This window comes from Equus caballus, chromosome 29 (assembly GCF_041296265.1).
Source record: "Equus caballus isolate H_3958 breed thoroughbred chromosome 29, TB-T2T, whole genome shotgun sequence".
Lineage (NCBI taxonomy): Eukaryota > Metazoa > Chordata > Mammalia > Perissodactyla > Equidae > Equus > Equus caballus.
The window spans coordinates 16,413,318-16,433,530 of record NC_091712.1 but is presented as its reverse complement, the minus strand read 5'-3'; the positions used below and the strand labels follow the sequence as shown (position 1 = coordinate 16,433,530).

The 20,213-nt window shown below is 39.8% G+C and overlaps 1 protein-coding gene across 4 annotated transcripts in view; it reads right to left on the bottom strand.

Moving 5' to 3' along the window:
* Positions 1 to 20,213, bottom strand: part of ITGB1 (integrin subunit beta 1) — a 46,023-nt gene that overhangs the window by 14,245 nt on the left and 11,565 nt on the right. For 3 of the 4 annotated variants that reach the window (XM_070254653.1, XM_023631884.2, XM_070254652.1), the window contains exons 2-9: positions 13,138 to 13,204; positions 10,889 to 10,974; positions 7,738 to 7,960; positions 5,707 to 5,877; positions 4,948 to 5,186; positions 2,098 to 2,253; positions 565 to 660; positions 165 to 254 (exon numbers count right to left, since the gene is read on the bottom strand). In XM_070254653.1, the coding sequence (XP_070110754.1) occupies positions 165 to 254; positions 565 to 660; positions 2,098 to 2,253; positions 4,948 to 5,186; positions 5,707 to 5,877; positions 7,738 to 7,960; positions 10,889 to 10,974; positions 13,138 to 13,204 (1,128 nt within the window). 4 annotated transcript variants of the gene reach the window in all.

Below are 20,213 nucleotides of genomic sequence, written 5' to 3'. Positions count from 1 at the left end.
TTAGGCTATGCAAATAATTATGCTTTTGTAAGAAAAGATAAGAGTTTTTCCTCCAGATATATAGGATTTAAGTTTCATGTTGTCCTCTGGGCTTGCGTATCAATGGAGTTTTACTTTTTCAACAGGTTGTTGTCCAGAACAGATCTTATTTAAAATGTACTCACATTGTATGCATCAATGATCAACTGAATTACATTGCTGGAATTAGCAGATAATGTTCCTACTGCTGACTTAGGGATCAAATTTTTCAGTTCCTGCAATTAAAAGATAAAACATACAAAATACAAATATATTCATTCAACCAATTAGCATCTACCAAGTATCTAATATTTATTTAAGTACCAGTTCCCTATACGTTTCCTAAATAACTTAAGGAATCAGATCTAAGAAAGACTAGTTTTATAATATGTGATTAAAATGTAACATAAATCACTTTCATAAAATCCAGTCTGTCTAACTGATGCCATTGTCCCATATTTCAATTCAAACATGATTCTGCCTCTAATGACTAAACAAAAGGGTCTAGAAATTTATTCCTCTTTTTATCTCACCATATATATTTACCTTGTAAACAGGCTGAAATTCTTCAGTAACTGCAAAAATCGTCTGTATGTTATTTTCACTTAGTTTCTGGACAAGGTGAGCAATAGAAGGATAATCCTACGAAATTAAGTAGTCAAATTTAGTTATGTAAGTACATCCAATCCATTCCAGTTTTTCAGTATGTGCTACAGGCTGTCAGGTTGGCTCCGACTCCTGGCCACCCTATGAATGAGGGATGTCCACAATGTCCTGTCCTCAACAGCCCTGCTCAGCTTCTGTAGACTCAGGTCTATGGCTTCCTTTACGGGCTCATCCATCTCATATTTGCTCTTCCTCTTTTCCTGCTGCATCTGCTTTTCCCAGCATCACTGTCATTTCCAAAGACTCCTGCCTTCTCATGATGTGCCCCAAGTAGGACAGCCTCCGTTTTATCATTTTTACCTCCAGTGATGGTTCAAGTTTAACTTTCTCTAGGACCCACTCGTTCATCTTTCTGGCAGTCCAGGGTATCCACAGAGCTCTCCTCCATCACCATATTCCCAATGAGTCCATTTTTTTTCCTGTCAGCCTTCCTTACTGCCCAGCTTTCACACCCATACACAGTAATTGAGAATAAAAGGGTGTGGACCATCTTGGCCTTGGTCTCTAATTACCCTTGATGATCTTTCCTAATTCTTTCATTGCTGCCCTTCCAAGTCCCCGTCTTCTCGATTTCTTGGCTGCAGTCTCCATTTAAATTGTTGACTGAACCAAGGTAAACAAAATCTCTAACAATTTCAGTGTCTTCATTGTCTACATTAAAGTTATGTGGTCCTTCTGTAGTCATGTTTTTTGTCTTTTCAATACTTTTCGAAAATAATGATTTGCATATATAACTGGATTACTTATACAAGACTGCTTTAAATAACACAAATAATTGCTGAAATGGATGGTGTGTACATGTGGGTTTATAATCCTCTTCTATCTTTATGTGTATAAAAATTTCCATAATAAAACAGTTCCAAGAAACAAGATTATCTATGTATATGTCAGAACAATGAAATTAAAGAATTGCCAGTAATTACAGGTTGTATTATCTATCACTTAAGAAAAAGACCAAGATTCATCAAGGTTTATTTCCTCTAGAACTTGAATAATTTGCCAACCTTTATTTTCAGTAGAGACAGGGTATAGACTTTTAAAAACCATCTATAAATAAAGAGTGTAAGACTATACAAATTACTTGTTTACAAATAATATCAAATTTGCTAACCAAATGACACACGCAAGCGAGAGGAAACACAGCTCTGGGTCGAGGCAGGGAGGAAAGGCATCTGAGAAGCTCCTTTCACCTAACTGGGGCCTTTGTCGAAGCGGAAGGAAGCAAGCACAAAGCCACATCTTCAGAAACAGCAACACCAGCTTTCCTGCACAGTGGGTTAGGGCCCATACTTACCAAAATAACAAAACCCCAAACCCTGAAAAATCCACAAGCCAGGCACCGACAACACTCTTAGTATTAAACACTAAAATTCAGCACAAATCCATTTAACATGTAAGAAATTAAGCACTTACATAATAATGGCTCATTGTGTACACATCATTTTCCAAGTGACACTGTCCATCATTTGGTAAAACAATGCCACCAAGTTTCCCATCTCCAGCAAAGTGAAACCCAGCATCCGTGGAAAATACCAGCAGCCGAGTAACATTCCTCCAGCCAATCAATGACTTGAAAAGAAAAGGATTTCAATTTCAAAATACTACTCACAATAACTCAACATAAATCTCTTATCTTCACATAGGCTACCACTGTACTTTTACCCTAATTCTGTCTCTTTTCTTTATCTTCTCTTTTCACACAGCTAATAATCTTGCTGATAATGCTAATAACCCTGCATACAGCCTACTGAATAAAGCTCCTCCATCCCATGGTAAAAGTGTATCTTGCCTGGTTGCCCATTTCTTTCAGCTCCTTTAAAAAATGGACTCTTTTAAAATCAATGTCTCTCTCCCCACTAGACAGTAAGCTAACTCCCTCCCTGTGGGGCAGGGACCACACCTGGTTTTGCTCATCATCGAATCTCCAGTAGCTGGCACAGCGCTACACAGTAGGCGCTTGCTGAGTATGTGCTGAGCACATAAAAATGCCTCAGCCCGTCCCCTCCTTTACCCGACTACTGCTGTCTTGTTCGTATCCCTTCTTCCATCCTTGTTCTATCTTCTATAGCATATACCTCCTTTATCGACCCTTCACATTAGGCCTTCCTTTTTAACTACGGAAAAAATTATCTTCTCCAAAGACCTGACCTACTTAATTCCACCCATTCTAACTCATCAGTACTTTTTATTTGTTCATTTATTTTATTCTGCACCTTATTAAACAAAGAATTTAAAGCAGCAGTAAAATTCTCTTCTCTCAATGGTAAATTTATAATTATATTTGTCTAAATTTACTCAATACATCTGTGTATCTCCTCATAAGACTGCAAACTCCTTGAAGGCAGGAATGAAGTTTAGTAATGCTGGCAATCCAAGTTGAACGTCTCTCTTTTTTGCATCTAGAGAAGTAGGCGGAACAGGTCCTCTCAGTCAGCCTGATGAACAGAGAAGGACGGGAGTGGCCAGGATGCTCCAGCCCACTGGAATCCACAGGTGGAGGTGTGGAAGGCAGCCCCGAGAACACTCTCCACATGAGCTGCTAAGAGGATCAGACGAATGGCTGGACAGAAGCGGGTCAGGCTGGGCTCCACCTGGAATATTACTCTTTCTTCAGCTTTAAAAGCAGAGACTGTCCTTAAACTGCAACTACCCCAGTGAGATGTCAGAAGTAACGAGAACGTAGCAGCTAACGTTTGCTGAGGGCTATGGGCACTTTATGTGGATTACTGCGTTTAAGCTTCACAACAGCTCTGTGAGGTCGACCTATTATCATCCCTTCTGGAGGAGAAGGAAGAGCCCCTAGAGTGGCTAAGGAAGCTGCCTAGGATTAGTGCTGGCGGGAAAATTTGAAGCCAGGTCATAACAATCTAAAGACTGTTCTCTTCACCACTGTACCAGATCACTATACCCTATTATTATCTTGGATATCGGTTAGCACCTTAGCAAAGACTGGTGGAAAAATAACTATTAAGAAGCATCTGGGGGCCAGCCATGTGGCATAGTGGTTAAGTTTGGCATGCTCCGCTTCACTGGCCCACGTTTGCAGGTTCAGATCCCAGGTGCAGACCTGCACCACTTAGCCACACTGTGGGGGTGTCCCACATACAAAATAGAGGAAGACAGGCAGCAGATGTTAACTCAGGGCCAATCTTCCTCAGGGAAAAAAAAAAAGCATCTGGAATCAAGGAAGGTCTTCTAGGAATAGGGGTACTATAAGGGAAAAAGGGTGGCGGGGAATGGGACAGCAGTAGGTAATTAAGAGAAACTTTATCTACCTCACAACGTTTTCTAGTTTCAGCTCCAGCTATATTATTAAAAGGTCATTTCAAAATCCTCAACTGGTAAACAGGTCATAAAATTCTAATCACTAGTCCAATGGAGACAAGCTTACCACTGAAAATCCTGCAATTAAAATTATGAATATTATATGACTCCTAAATGTTCTCATATAGTTTACAAACTAGCACTTAAAAAGTTCTTTCTTTTTGAATTACTAAGACACAGGGAAAGACATCTTTCAAAGACAATGAGCAGAAGAAAACTGACCAAAGGAAAATGGTGAGACACTGTTTCATCTGAGCACTTTTAACGTTCCCGGTGATAACCTGGGATAACCTCACCTCTGGCACAAAGCCAGAGAGCCAGGCCACCTGGGCCTCTCCTAAAAACCCAGAACACCAGCTAAAGTACAGCTAAATTGCCCTGCTCTTTCAAATGGTGAGCATTCTTGGCTTTTAAAGCTCCATATAAATGAACTAACTAACTGCCTTGGCTTATATAGGGACAAAATGATTAAATATACTTTTATAAAACACTAATTGGGGCTAGCTCCATGGCGTTGTGGTTGAGTTTGGTGCACTCTGCTTTGGTGGCCCAGGTTTGTAGGTTTGGATCCCGGGTGTGGACCTACACTTGTCCACATCTTGTTGGCCACTTGTTGGCCATCTTGTGGTGGCGTCCCACATACAAAATATAGGAGGACTGGCACAGATGCTAGCTCAGGACTAATCTTCCTCAAGCAAAAAAAGAGGAAAACAGGCAACAGATATTATCTCAGGGTGAACGTTCCACACCAAAAAGAAAAAAATAAACAAAAACAAAACACTTGTAGTTGGAGGGAATTTAAGGGATTAAATTCTGTATTTCTCTAGAATAATCAAATATGACATGGTAATTAAGGCAATTTTTTCTATTAACTGATAGTACAGTCATACTTAAAATTTACACAAATAATATCCCTTTATAGAAAATGAATGCACTTACTCCACAAACTGCAACTTGCATGATTGCATCAAAGCCACCTTCTGGAGAATCCAAATTTCCAGATATGCGCTGTTTACCAACCAGCTCATTAAATACTTCCCCTTTATCAGTAAGACTGAGCACATTTTTGTAGCTAAATGGGCTGGTGCAGTTCTGTTCACTTGTGCAAGGGTTTCTGAGCTTGGCTGGTGTTGTACTAATGTAAGGCATCACAGTTTTCTCCACAAATGAGCCAAACCCTGTGAAGGAAAAATGCATAGAGAGATGGATAGATGGATGGTGGATGGATAGACAGACTTGCATTAAAAAAAAAAAATCAAGTATGATACCCCATGTAAGTCAATCTTTATCTTTAATAATAAGGTTTGGAAAGGAAATCATTATAATATGAAAAATTCAGGTCTAAAGTGAGAACAGGCTATACAGGCAAATGTGGTCATATTAATGAGTAATAAAATAGAATCTGAGTACTCAACATGTTTATAAAATAAATCCACAAGTGAATGAATAAATTCCTGTGAAAACAAGCATGCATTTCCCTATATCTGTGTGGTATAATCTGTGTCAAGTAACCTAGTAGCATACAGTACCAGAGGAACAAGGAGGCAGAAACATTATTAGACATGTGACAGGAGTATCATTCCCTTCAAGAAAGAAAAGGCTAAAAAACAGGCCTATTTATCTTGCAAGTATGTGGTGAAGAACAAAACTGTCATGGCTCCTACAAAGGAAAATCATTAATTTTCTCAATATTCCTACCAATTCGGAAGTCTGAAGTAATCCTCCTCATTTCATTCATCAGATCGGTTCCAAGACTTTTTACATTCTCCAAATCATCTTTCATAGAGTAAGAGAGGTCCATAAGGTAGTAGAGATCAATGGGATAGTCTTCAGCTCTCTTGAATTTTAATGCAAATGTTTGTGGCTCCCCTAATTAAAGAGAGATTAGAAAACAAAATTAGCTTGCCAGCAATTAAAAGTAAACGAGAAAAAACAAGTACATCAGATTTACAAGGTAAACACTATAAAATAAAATGTACTATTGCCATAATTTTTACAAAAGCTTGGACATTCCATAGGTAACTCAACGGTTCTGTGTACTCAATTTCAGTCACAAATACTTAAAATGCCAGGCCCTGGGGATGCAACACGAAAAGACAACAGTCCCAGTCCACAGGGGGCAAGACAGACAAAAGTCGATTTATAACTATGACAGAGGAAAACAAATAGACGGAACGACATATATTAGACTGGCGAGGGTAGGTCAGGGCCCGCTGCAGGGTACACCCAACTGCTTAGAGACTGAGGTTTTACGGGAAGATTGTTCTCTATTTAATGGGAAACCACTATATGCAAGTGAATAACATAATCATATCTTTACTCTAGAGCCTGGCAAAAAGTTTTAAAAATGAATTATAGAGACAAAGAAACTTGTTAAGAAACTATAGCAAGAATCTAAGAGGGAGATGATGAAGATTGAAACAATGAGGAAGGAGAAGAGGAGAGATGCACAAGAGGTGTTAGGTGTAACTCACTGAGGAAATACAGGATAAAGAGAAGGTTTGGGTGAAAAATCATGAAATTTTTAACTTGCAGATTTTCTAAAGACTTCTAAAAGGCAGTTGGATAAATGGGTTTGGAGCTTAAAAGTCTGTTACAGCATACAGATGGTTTTAAATCCACAAGAGAACGACCAGCAATTAAGTGGACTGCAAAGAAGAAGGAAGAAAAGACACAAAAAGAACACTGGAAAGCAACGTTAAGAGAGATGGAGAAAAACCAGGAGTGATATTGTAGAAGCCAAGAGGAAAGCCTTCCAAGAAGTTCAAAGGTGTCACTTGGTACAGAAAGGCTAAAGAAAAAAAGGCCCTGAGAAGGGTCCACGAGGCTTTGTGGTTCAAGGGGAAGGCAGAGCTGTGCCAGCACAGGTTTAGAGCAGGAGCCTGGCCGCGGGTGAAGGAGGACGGGAGGGCAGCCACGGAGGCAAGGAGCCTGGCCACGGGTGAAGGAGGACGGGAGGGCAGGCATGGAGGCGAGGAGGCTAGGAGCCTGGCCGCGGGGTGAAGGAGGACGGGAGGGCAGACATGGAGGCGAGGAGGCTAGGAGCCTGGCCGCGGGGTGAAGGAGGACGGGAGGGCAGACATGGAGGCGAGGAGGCTAGGAGCCTGGCCGCGGGGTGAAGGAGGACGGGAGGACAGGCACGGAGGCGAGGAGGCTGGCCGTGGGTGAAGGAGGACGGGAGGGCAGGCACGGAGGCGAGGAGGCTGGCCGTGGGTGAAGGAGGACGGCAGGGCAGCCATGGAGGCGGGAGTCTGCACCCCTCCTCTGAGAGAAAGGGGATGGAAACTGGAAAGACTAGGAAGAGGGCTTGTGTTTTCTTCTTTTTCTTTTTGTTTGCAGATGTGGGACTGTCATAGATTATCACAAAAACCTTAATATTTTAACAATACTAAACAAGTACAAACGAAAAAATAGGTTAAAATGTTTTCTTTATATGATGTAATCATAAGAGAGGATGGACTTATTTTCAAAGTTCACTAAATCTAAAACTTTCTGAATCTTTAACAGAATTTACTTTGGACATTAGGCAACATTTATTATCATTTCAAATATATGCGACTTACAAATATCTGCAAAAAATTTCTAAACTTTAACGTATTTCACATTTGTTTGGCAGCCGGTCCAGTGTGAGAACGAGCTGTCAGCAGAAACTGGCAAGAGGCTCATATCAAGTTGTTGTGGAAAAGCTCAGGTAGAAACAAAGGCTTCCACAGGATTGGATTTTTGTACCTGATCGTAACTGCAAAACCAACTGCTGGGGCTGGATCTGGGTGATGTCTTCTGGCTGGAGCTTCTCTGCCGTCCCTTTGCTCCGGTTGGTTACATTTTTATTTTTCTTTATATCTTTGGAGCCTCTGGGATTTTCTATGTCATCTGGATGGCAACCCTTCTTTTTTAAGGCTTCTAAATCATCACATCGTGCAGAGGTAGGCATCCCTTCTTGTAAAAATGTCTAAATGACATATAAAATACACGGAGAAATAAAAAGTATAGTGCTCAAACCTTTACATAATCATAATTGCAAATACGCAAGTAAATTGCAAAAATCAAGCGACACATCTAATGGGCTTCATTTCTCATTTTTAAGCAAAATACTACCTTTCTCCAAACCATAATAAGTGCTCTTGTTTAAAAACAAAATTTTTTCCTTGAAAGTAATACCTTTATTACTAATATATTGCTAGTAATTTATTACTTTAGTAATACTTAGGACTGACCTAGGTATACATTTCAAATGTCCCACCTTCAAATTCATAGGATCTAATCAAAGAAATTTCTTCCATGAAATCACTTATTCAGCATGGTTAACAGCCACTAATAACATACACACCCAAATATCGGACAAATATTTTTTCCCAAAATTTCCCTTAGAAATATCCTTAAAAGTCTCTCACATTATGTAGCATTCTACATCACAAGATTTTCAACAACTCAATGTTTAAGCAAAACATTTTAGCCTAAAAGCATCTCAATTAACTATGCTATTTTTAAAAAGGGGACCAAGAAATTTAGCACAAATTTAGTAAGTATTCAGGGAGGTTCGAAAAAATTCCAAGTCTTGGCTATTATTGTAAACGAAACTTTGAAAATTTATTTTAAAAAACAATACAGGGGCCAGCACGGTGGCCGAGTGGTTAAGTTCCTGTGCTCCACTTCGGCGGCCCAGGGTTTCGCCGGTTTGGATCCTGGGCGAGGACACGGCACCGCTCATCAAGCCACACTGCGGACCCACAACTAAAAATACACAACTATGTACGGGGGGCGGGGCGCTTTGGGGAGAAAAAGGAAAAATAAAAAAATTAAATCTTTAAAAAAAACAACAATACAGTGATTATACAACAATGGTCATATTTCCACAGCGTGATTTAAAAAAATAAAGTAAAAAAGGCCCTAATGGTATGTAAACAGTACTTGTGGCTTAGGGTAAAATTTCCGGTAGTAACATGATTTCAAAATGTGTTATACCTCAAACAACTTAGATGGAAATAAAAAGTTTATCAGAGGACTGAAGAAGTACCTTAGTGAAAGCAAAAACACTGCTGGTAAGATGTATGTAAAGATTCTGAATGAAAGTTTTTCACAAAATGTGAGAGTGGGGGGAAAAACAACGACTGTGTGTGTGTGTATCATTTTGAAATGTGTATACGTAACTAATCAAGTAACTAACTTGACTACTCCACGTATAGCACTAAAAGTTTTGTATTTAGTTGGCCAAAAATCTTTTTATTTTTTAATGTTGACATTGGGAAAACGAGGGAATGCCTTTTACTTGGGGTCACTTCCTTTTCAGTTTTATATGGTATTTATTATCTACCCATTTCATAGTGCTGGATAAAGTGAGGATATTTAAAAACAAAGAATACACAATGATCCAGAGTAGTTATTCTTTAAGGCAAAGAGAACACTAAATGAGAGCATTTGCGTAATTAGACAAACAATGGGACGTGAATACCGGGCGTCAGATGGTTCAGAGCTGCACCACTTTTATGTATTATCAACCCTAAAATATCACCAAAGCACAGGAGCCTAGAACATCACACACTTCCCAACAGCCAAGCCAGGAAATCCTAGTATCGTGACACTCAAGTAAAATTTCACTAAACATATTCCAAAATAGCCTTTAATAATTTAGGAATTATGCCACAAAGATCAAAGGCTAAATTATTTAAAGGATAGTTTGGCTATGTAACCCTCAACTGCAGATAAACTATAACCTTCATAAAATGGATGCTCCTGTTGGTAATAGCAGCTACCACTTACTTAGGACCTTCTAACTGAAACTGCTTTAGGTTCCATCAATTCTAATTCTTGTAGCAACAGAGATAAAGCAGGCATTTCCACACTCATGTTCCAGCTAAGACAACGGACAGCCGTGGGGAAGTGAGCCTTGCTGAGACAAACTCACAGCAATCCCTATTTCCTCCACTGTCTCCAGTTTAATTCCAGAATACCACTTTTAGGAGAACAGAAAGTGCTATTAGAAAAAACTTGATATAATAAAACAACAACTTATTTTGTCTTTCATATGGTCAAACTATATGAAATATCTGATATTTGACCAGTTACGCCTACAAACAGGCACTGGAAATGTGGAGTCAAATGCCTGAGTAAAAACAGACAGTAAGCCTTTGACCTCCTGACATTATTCACTCTGTGAATACATGAGATATCCTCAAAATGACTTCCCTTTATCTCCTGTTCTGACTTACTCACTCCTTCCTTCCTTCATTCATTCACCCATTCAACATTTAGTAAGCTTTGTGGAAGGCACCAACCAGGTTAAGCAATGTATACAGATGACAAAAGTGAATAAAATGTAAACCCTAACCTCAATGGGCTTTTATTAGGATGCAAACCAATTCTAGACAACTTTAACTCAAATAAAATTCGGAAGATTAATTTATACTTCTCCCATTAAAAGAGGGGGGAAATCTAAAACAGTCAAATTAAACGGTTAGAGTTTTTTGGGAAGATGTCCAATAGAAATATAATGCATGTCACAAAAGTGAGCTAAAATATGTACTTTTAAATTGTCTAGTAGTCACACTAAAAGAAAAAAAATTGAAACTAGGGAAATTAATTCTAACAATACATACAAAATATTAGCATTTCAACATTATTAATAACTTTTTTCATCATTAAATGTTCAAACTTTAGTATGTATCTGAGGCTTGCAACAATTCTCAATGTGGACCACCCATATTTCAAGTGCTCAAAAGCCACATGTGCCAGCAGCTACTGTGTTGAACAGCATGGCTCTAGACCATCACACGGTACCATACATAGAGTTGATGCTTATTCAGTATTCATATCCAGTACTTCCCAAGGATATAACACTAAATGACTAGGGAATAAATGGAAAGGACTTGAGCAATCTTACCGAGTTTGTGCACCATCCACAATTTGGCCCTGCTTGTATACATTCTCCACATGATTTGGCATTTGCTTTTAAACATCTATTTTCATCTGTCAGGAGAAAGAAAGAATAGATCACTTTAAGTTTTACGAGAGAAAATAATGAAAAATCAGGATCAAAATGACAAATAAGGCAATACATTTAAATGTTAAATATGAATACTACGAACCTAGTTACTAAGCTGACCCAAACCTATCCCCAGAGGTGTTTGAGGATCACCCTGGCACAGACAGCCATAAAAAGACAGTTATCTTTCTCGTCTTCTATAGCAAAGACTAGGCACTATTAACCTATACAGTTATCCTTCTTTTCAACGGCATAATTTCAGGATCTATCATGTTGGATGGTCATAACTGTCAGGAGTTTTCTTAGAACTGGGTGAAGTATGATTTCTTTTCATTTAACTCATATGACCACACTCATACCACCTCAAGCATCTTGAGCGGCTTTCCCTTCATTTTCAGTAAGTTAAACACCTAAAAAGTCCGTATCACCCAATCCATAATCCCATGATTTTTCAGGCTCTGTGTTCACAATGTCTTACGTTTCTTGAATTCACCTCAGGGTAAGCGTGCCTTTCATGTGGTAGGCACTAATACAGGCTGTCTCCAATGCATCTCTTCTGATTGTAAACCTAACGCATGCTCATCACAGGAAATTTGGAAAATACATACAAGCATAAAAAAACAAACTAAAAATCACCCATAACCCACTAAGAGATAACTACTGCTAACATTTCTGTATATTTCTTTCCAGTCTCTTTTCTATGCAGATAGATAAAAAATAGCAAGGAAGCATGCAAATATAGACATTATTTAAATGAAATTGAGGATATACATTTTGTATACTACTTTTTATACTTTATCCTAAGTGTTTTACTACAAATTCTTCAAAAATATGGCTTTTACTGACTACATATTTCATTATCGTACCTTATTTAAAGTTGCACAAATGTAGATGGTTTCCAATTGCATGTGTGCCTAGTTCACACGTGCTTGCTCACATGCACACACAAACCCTCCAAACACATATACATACACACGCACATATATTCTGAGGAACAGTCTTATAATGTAAAACTATTTCTTTATCACAAATTCAAAGAAATGAAAATACTGAGTTGAAGAGTATTCATGTTTTTAAGATTCTCAATACACACTAATTCCTATCCAGAAATAATATTCAAATTTATACTCCCACAAGCTGTACGCAAATACCATTTCACCACACCTTCAACCATGCTAACTACTTTTTCAATATAAAAAACCTTTTACTCATTTAACAGGAATAAATTAGAATATCAATTCAACTGTCAGTTACTTAAGGTTTCATTTTTTTCGTATTTTTACTGGCCATTTCTTTTGTAAATTTTCTGTTATGTCTTCTGCAAATTTTTCTGTCATCATGTTCATCTGTTTTTACCAGATCTCTACACATGTTAATGAAATTAAACCGCTTTTCAGTTTCTCATCTTGTTGATGGTGTTTCGACATATAGATAATTTTGGGTTTTATATGTTGCTGTTGGCTTTATGTAATTCAAACTTATGAATAATGTCTTTTATGGTTTCTTTCTTCATGTTTCCATGTAGTAAGTCTGTCCTATCCTGATATCAAATAACTATTCTATGCAGTGTCTTTTTTGAGATCTGGAGAACAGAACTGCATATCCTTCCAGATGCGGATGCACCATGGTTTCTAAGAGGATTAAATACATTTTCAGCTTTATTTTTCATTCCTCTTCTAGATGATGCCAACAATTTGTAAGAATTTTTGATTAAAGAGCAAGAACATCTAGAAAGTCAATGGTTCCTGGTTTCATTTTTTTATATAGGGAAGGACAGTTTATAATCCACCATCTACACATTTACTTTATTTTCTTCTAAATATATTACATGCTTTTGCTTTCTCTATGCTCACTTAGACACTCTAAAAAGATCTTTCTGTAGCATACTCTTTTTTGCCCTATCATTTTAGCATTTTACTAGCCAAACTGCTGGTCATCACTCTTGGTGGCAGAGGAGAGGGGAGCCTGAGGAAGGACCCTGCAGGCCACTGTAAGGACGCTGACCTTTATCTGAGTGACACGGGGCCACTGCAGGGCTTCAAAGGAGCAGCAAGAGCGAACTGAGGTTTTCCCAGGAGTCTAACTGGTCAAAAGCAATACAAGAGACTGAAATGAAAAGACAACTAAAGCAGTTTTTTTTTTTTTACCTGCTTGGCCAAACACATAACAAATTGAACTGATCAGTCCAATCCAGAAAACCAGTTGTAAATTCATCTGAAACATAAAATGTATATCATATTAAGAAAATGAAAAACAAGAAAACACATTAAACATAAAACATTCCCACTCACCTTATCTTCTGTCGATTTTATAAAAATCATACATCTCAAGCCATTTCTTCTCCAGCCCTCTCCACAACCCTGTCGCCCCCTCTCCGCCCTGGTTACCTCGCCCTTCACCCGACAGCACTAAAGCAGCTTCTGTACCAGACCCCCGAATCCATTCTCGCTTCTCCAGATCAAATACAGTTTAACACTGAATTACAGTCCTCAAAAAAGAACAACAGTGTCAAGTATTCTCTGACGCCATAAAAGCGATGAGCATCTTCATCGCAGGGACTCTCTCTCAGTATCTCCTGTGGCTCCAGGCTCCAAACATGCGGAGCCAGAGGCCTCCGCGACCTAAACACGGGAGCGTTCACGTTCAGCCGGGGCGAACCTGTCCAAGTCCTGATGGCGCCATCCCTTTGCTGACAACTTTTCAATAGCTTTTATTTCTCCACAGGCTAAGATCAACATCCTACACAAGACCCCAACTCAGTTTTTGAGTTTGAGCTCTTGTAATTATTTCTAAGGTAATCACCTTCTATGCATGGATAGTAAAATATTCAGTTCAATTCCTACAATTTCTAGATATACAAACTAAACCAAAAGAAAGTGGGGGAGGGGGACATAAGAAGATCCAAAAGAGGGCTGAGTGTCTTCTAGAATCTCTAAAGAAAAATTAAGTAATATTCTGTATATTAAGCAGAATACTTCATACTCCAACCATTAGGTATATAACTATTTTCTGTGAATCAAAATTTTAACAATATTAATCTATACCTTACCAGAGTTGGTCGAAGATGGCTACAGCCACAGGTCACTGACCCTGTCCCTTAACTACCTACTGCTCTTGACTAGTAGCCAGTCTAGTAAATATGCATAAATATCTGCCCCTCCCACAAGAGTACAATACAAAACAAATATCAACCAAAAAGAGGTTAGCCTTACTAGTTATCAAACAAATATAAATTAAAGCCATATAAGGTAAATTAGCAAGCCAAAAAAATGGGGGGGGGGGGGTAATTTAATCCCCAACAAACCTTACTGCAGATGGCTGAAAGAAATCAGAGATGGCTCTGTAAACTGGTATAATTAATGGAGGGAAATAATAATCTATATCAAAAACCACAAAAAATGTTTCTACCCTCTGACTTAGTAATCTAGGTACTGGAAATTCATCATAAGAAAATAACTAAAAATATAAAAGGTGATACACACACACATGCACATTCAGTATAGAACTCTAGTATATTTACAACAGGCAAAAATGCAAACATTCTCTACCCAATAATAGGGAAACGGCTAGCTGCATCAACTTGATGGACTATTAGAGTCATAACAGTAATAAAATGTAGCAACATCATAAGGTTTATAGAATAATTTTGGATAGAAAGAAGACATCAAGATGTAAAAATAACAGTGTATGAATATATAAAGTAACCAAAGTGACCTAAAGATGAGAAAGAGTTACAAGCCTAACATAAAGACAATGTTTTGTTTGTTTTAAATTGTTATAATGCTTTCTTTTCGTTTTCTTAATAACAATTATGGCAGGGTAACTGTGTGGGATTTTTTTTCTTTCTTGATAAATTTCCTTTCATAAGAAAAGAAACAATTCTTTTAAAACCCTCTGTGTCTTCCAGAGTTTGCATCCTGGGATGCTAGTCCCACAGCTGCGAGAGGGTGCTTTCACCCAGGGACAGGTGCTCAGAGCACCCTGGGACACTTGCGTTTCCCCTGCTATTAAATGCTGTTTGCATTTTCTCTGTTGACTTCCCAGAGAAAAGCAGTAAGAATAATTTGCATACTCATCCACTTTGCAACTGTGCTCAGACCAGCAAGTTCTGTTATGCCACAAGCGCACAATTTTGCTTACATGTCACTTATGACCGCATCCAAAAGACCAACAAAAGCTGAGTGTCACAGAAGTGTCAAATGCCTGACAGTTCACCTTTTAAGGCCTTCCTCAAAGGTTTAATGTGTAATAAATCCAGACAGACTATAATTCTAAGCCATTCAAATAATGTTATCAATTCCAAAGCTATGACTAAAAAGGACCTGGAATGTTAAGGCTTCCGAGGAAATGCATGACTGTGATGAATGGAGCATCTGGGCAGTTTCTACACAAAGTGAAGAGAACAAATATTTGTTCCATATATGGACTGATATGTGTTTCTTCAAGATACTACTCAGACTACTTTAGGGACCACTAGGCTACCTTGAGAAACCTTTTAAAAGACACAATTCAGAGACTCATCACTACGATAAGGTTATTGGATAGAAATGTTCCCTAACATTCTTAGGCTACGTAGCTTTAAACTATGACTTAAATGCTACTGTCCTTTTCCTTCTACAAACTTGACAAGCCAAAGATCAGCCTTCTGAAACCCTCATGCCTCTGGAAGAGCTCCAAACCCAGAAGGAGGCAAAACAAGGCTCTCGTGTTGAAGAACAGCTGAGAGAACAAGGACAACCGCTGAGAACTGCTCAAGGACAGATGTCAGCTTTCCTGTGACTGGTCAGTGCACCGGCAAGAAAGAGAGAGACACTCATTGGCTAGTGATGTTGATAACAGGCCAAGCTTTCTCTCAGGGAAACAGAGAAGCCACAGGAGACAGAAGAGGACAGCAAGTAAAAATAAAGAAGAGCCATGAGGACAATGAGGCTTAGAAGATACAGTTAGAAGTGTCCTTGGGGAAAGCAAGCAGCAGAGAGCTGGATAGTAAAGAGGAAGTGGCAGAGAGGACTCAACAGCCTCCCCTATTGATCCTGACGGCCTCTGAATGTCCTGGATCCTCCTGCATGCGTGTGGGGAAGGACACACCAAGAGCTTCCTGTATTTCAAAACCTCCTAAGGCAGCACTTCTCAAAGTTGGTCTAGGTGACAACTGCACCAGATTTACCTGGCTGCCCACCCCAGGCCTAAGAACCAGTCTCAGGGAGTGGGGCCTGTATTCCAGGTGATTCTATGGCTGAGAAAAGGGGCCCTAAGGAGCTTCCTACCAAGAGCATTCCACATACAACGGTTCACTATGAGGGGCCAGCAGAGAGGGACGCCTTCAGGTACTGTCTTACTCCTATCTTGTGTCTCCTCTTCAGAATCAAAGGTCAAGGAATAGTTGTCCACACTGGTCTCCATTTCATAACCTCCTATTCCCTCCTCAACCGCTGTCATTGGCATCCACCTCCTACCATGCATGTGAAAGCACTCTTGCAAAAGCAACTTTCCAGGCATTATCTTACTCTCTGTGTTCATTCATTCATTCAAAAGTTTCTTAACTGCCTACAACATGCACTTGGGGAATACATCAGTTTACTCCAAAAAATGAACACAAAGCAGCACTTAACACATTTCACCATCTTTCTCGACACACTCCACTCCCTGGGACCTCACTGGTTTCTCCAGACCTCTCTGCAAGTTCCCCTCAGCTGACCATGGCATGTTTTGTGCCCTATCTGGAGACAGAAAGGTCACTGTTTCGAGGAATTTTCAGTTCAAAGACAGAAATACAAATAGTTACAATACGATGTGATGGTTTCTACAATGTAGACAAGGACAAAGTGCAATGAGGACATCAAACTCTGCCTGGGCAAGTTCAGAGACTTCATGGAGATGGCCACATTGCCCCTAGAAATGCAGACAAATAGGAACTGGGCAGGCAAATGGAGAGGAATATTCCAGGCAAAAGGTTTGCACATGCAAAGCCACGGAGTCCTGAGAACAATTACAGTAACTTCTTTTCAACCTTATTTCTAAATGTATACATCTGGGTGACTCCTCTCCCTCCTCCTCCAACTGGAATTGTCTCGTTCTTTCTATCTTTACAGAAAAAAGACTAGAAAAAATATATTTATATGTTATCTGTAGTTAAATCTGGTCGGTGGGATGAGTGATTATTTTATCCTTCTAATTTTCTACAATAAGTATAAATTATATTATGTTAAAATCTTAAAATATCATAAAGGCCAAAAAGAATCTTAAAGTACTTAGGAATTTCTGAGACTTAAATTCTAAGTTGGAAAATAACAGAAACCGAGACCAGCAGGCCAGGAGGAGTTAGGTTACAGAGCCTTAAATGCCATCCACACTGAAAGAGTTCAGATTCTATTCTATACATAGTAGGGAAATTGAAAAAATTGGGGCATAGTAGTAACATGACAACATACATATGGCAGAAAACTAATGAGGTAGAGGATGAGTGGCAAGACAGGAGCTACAAGAAGTAGAAAATTTACTGCCAAGGTTCAAGTAAGAGGCAACAAACGTCTGAATTCAGACAGTAGCAATGGAGAAGTGAACACACAACTGAGTGACCAGGAGGCAGCAACGCAGCGTCTGACGTTGCTGAGATAAGGAGACTGAGAGAGGGAAAGGAAGCATCGCTAAAGAAGACAGAAGGAAAAGGAAGCTGGGGGAAAATAATGACTTTTGGTTCAGAAATGTGGAATGTGAAATGCCTGTGTGAAATCTAAGGAAGATACCTACTGAGAAGTGAAGACATACGCATCTGGATCTCAGGAGGTAAGTCAGGGTTAGAGATAACATTACGTAGGTGGCAAGTGAAATTATGAAAATGGATGAGACTGTGAAGAAAAGACAACTTAGAAGAGAGAAGAGCTGAGGGCAGATTTGAAGAGGTGAAGACAGAGGAGAGAAAGAGCACTGGATGGAGCCAGGCCTCCAGAGCTCAGGGAGTGTACTTCCCTGAAGAGAGGGGCAGCGTCTTTTCTCTAAGTCAGGCAGGGGTAAGAAGCTGAGAGTTCACGCCTGACAGCCCATGGTTTTTTTCTGAAACAGGAAGTAAGGACAAGTGCTGGGAGAAAAGGAGGTGGGAATGGGGGTTGAAGAAAATATGGAAGATGCAATAGGATTACAGAGCACTGCCAAGGGCCCTGCAGGTGAGGGATACCCTAGTTTATAAAGGCACGTTCAAAACACTCACCTTACCTGAAACTCCCTGTTAGCCATCTGTTAACCACAGACCAGGTCTTGGTGTGTCTTACTCAGCTACAGCATCTAGAAGTGCTTGGTACAAAGTCAATACTCAAAAATTTTTGCTGAACGACGTTAATTTGTATGACATTTCTCTCCCACATTACTCAGAAGCCCAGGAAAGAAGAGGTTCTCAGAATTAGTTAATATGCAGATCCTCTTTAAATAGAAAACAGTCACTGTAGATACCCTAGTGGTAACAATTTTCAATTCATTTTAAGTATATACAAGCCGCCTTAAAGCTAGATTTAAAATGCCTCATGCTCCTGGCTCTAAAACAGTATGAACTGAAATTAATTTACACATACAAACAAATACGATCATAGGCACTGAAATAATTATTACTCAGTTATAAGGTGGTCAATCAGATAATCCAGTTGGTTGTTTATTATTACAATTATTAGCACAAAAACACAAAATTAAAAAAAATTTCTTGTAGAACTGCTCAAATCGCTGAGACTACCTCGCATGGTCCTTCGACTCAAACTTGAAATTGCTGCATTAATCCCTGTTCACAGAGCAAGTGCAGAAGGAAAAAGGCGGGGCAAAGAAGTGGTGGTGCTGACAAGAGTTAACAACAAAGGGGACAAAGTCCAGGCCTCGAGAGGACGTGGTGAGCGGAAAGGGGCTTGTGCGAACCAGGGAGGGAAAGAGCTGGGAGGTAAAACAGTCGGGTTGAAACTTCAGAGCCTGGCAGCCTTGGGTAAAAAGGTCTCAGTGAGGATGTAGCTATGGTAACTGTTTTAGCCAGGGTTCTTCCCCAAAGCAGAGCCCAAGACAAGAACAGGTGTGCAGGCAGGTTATTCGGAAGGTGACCCAGGGAAAGAGAGAGGTACTGAAGACACTGAACCAAGAAAAAGGGAAAAAGCCAGTATCAGGGTACTCCGCTTACCACAGGGGGCGGCTGGGGGTGTGACCTTTCTGAGAAGGTTTGACAAGTGTACAGAAAGTCTGTTCACAGGAGGGTCAGCGGGGAGAAGCAGGTTTACCAATTCCAGTCCCGGCAGGTAAAAGTTTGCCCCAGGGGCATTAACTCCGGCACACTTCCAGGAACTACAGTGCGTCCGCCCAGAGGCTGCCACCAGCCTCCGCACCCCAGGGACAGAAAAGAGGGCCTGCTGGAGAAGCCCCGGGGTGAAAAGAGGAGGCACTCGGGGCAAGATGCCGTCAGCCAGAAGTGAGTCAGGCTGGAATCAAGGGGAGGCCAAGAGAACGTGAGCGGGACGGAAGAGGTCCAATCAGTGCTCTCAACGGCCACTGGGGCTGGAAAGAGTCGAGGAAACCGCTGGAGCAGAGCGTGAAAAATATCATCTGCACGGATGCTCGAGGCCCCCGAATGAAGGCAAGAATTGGGGAGGTGATATAAGCCAGGTGACTCACATAAAGACACATACACATATTTTAAAACAAATGTAAAGAACCCTTATTTCAAAGATTTAGTATTTAAGACCCATGTAGCTCTTACTCATCTACCACAGATGTGTACAGTTGACTTGCCATATGGTCATCTTCTAGAAGTCATTTCTTCACGTCCTCTGTATCTAGCACAGTCACAGTATCTCAATATTTAATACAAAATAAAGAAACTAAAGATAAAGATAACTGGAGATATTCTGAGGTATCCAAAAAAACAGTAAGCCTAACAATGGGTCGTCCCACCACTGTACCATAACACGGACCACAGAGGTAGAGCCTGGACCATGGAGTTGGAGTCCTGCATTCCACCCTCTGATCAACCACTAACCAGGCAGGTGACCCTGGCAAGTTATGTAATCTGTGCCTCAATTTCCTTATCTTTAAAATGGAGACAGTAGTACTTACCTTATAGGGGTTATGTGAAGATTAAACAAGCTGGTAAATATAGAACACTTAAAAGGACATCTGGCACATTGACGGCACTCCCTAAGTGCTGCTTGTTACCATTATTAAGACACATTATAGCTGGAGCTCAATAACGACTTGACTG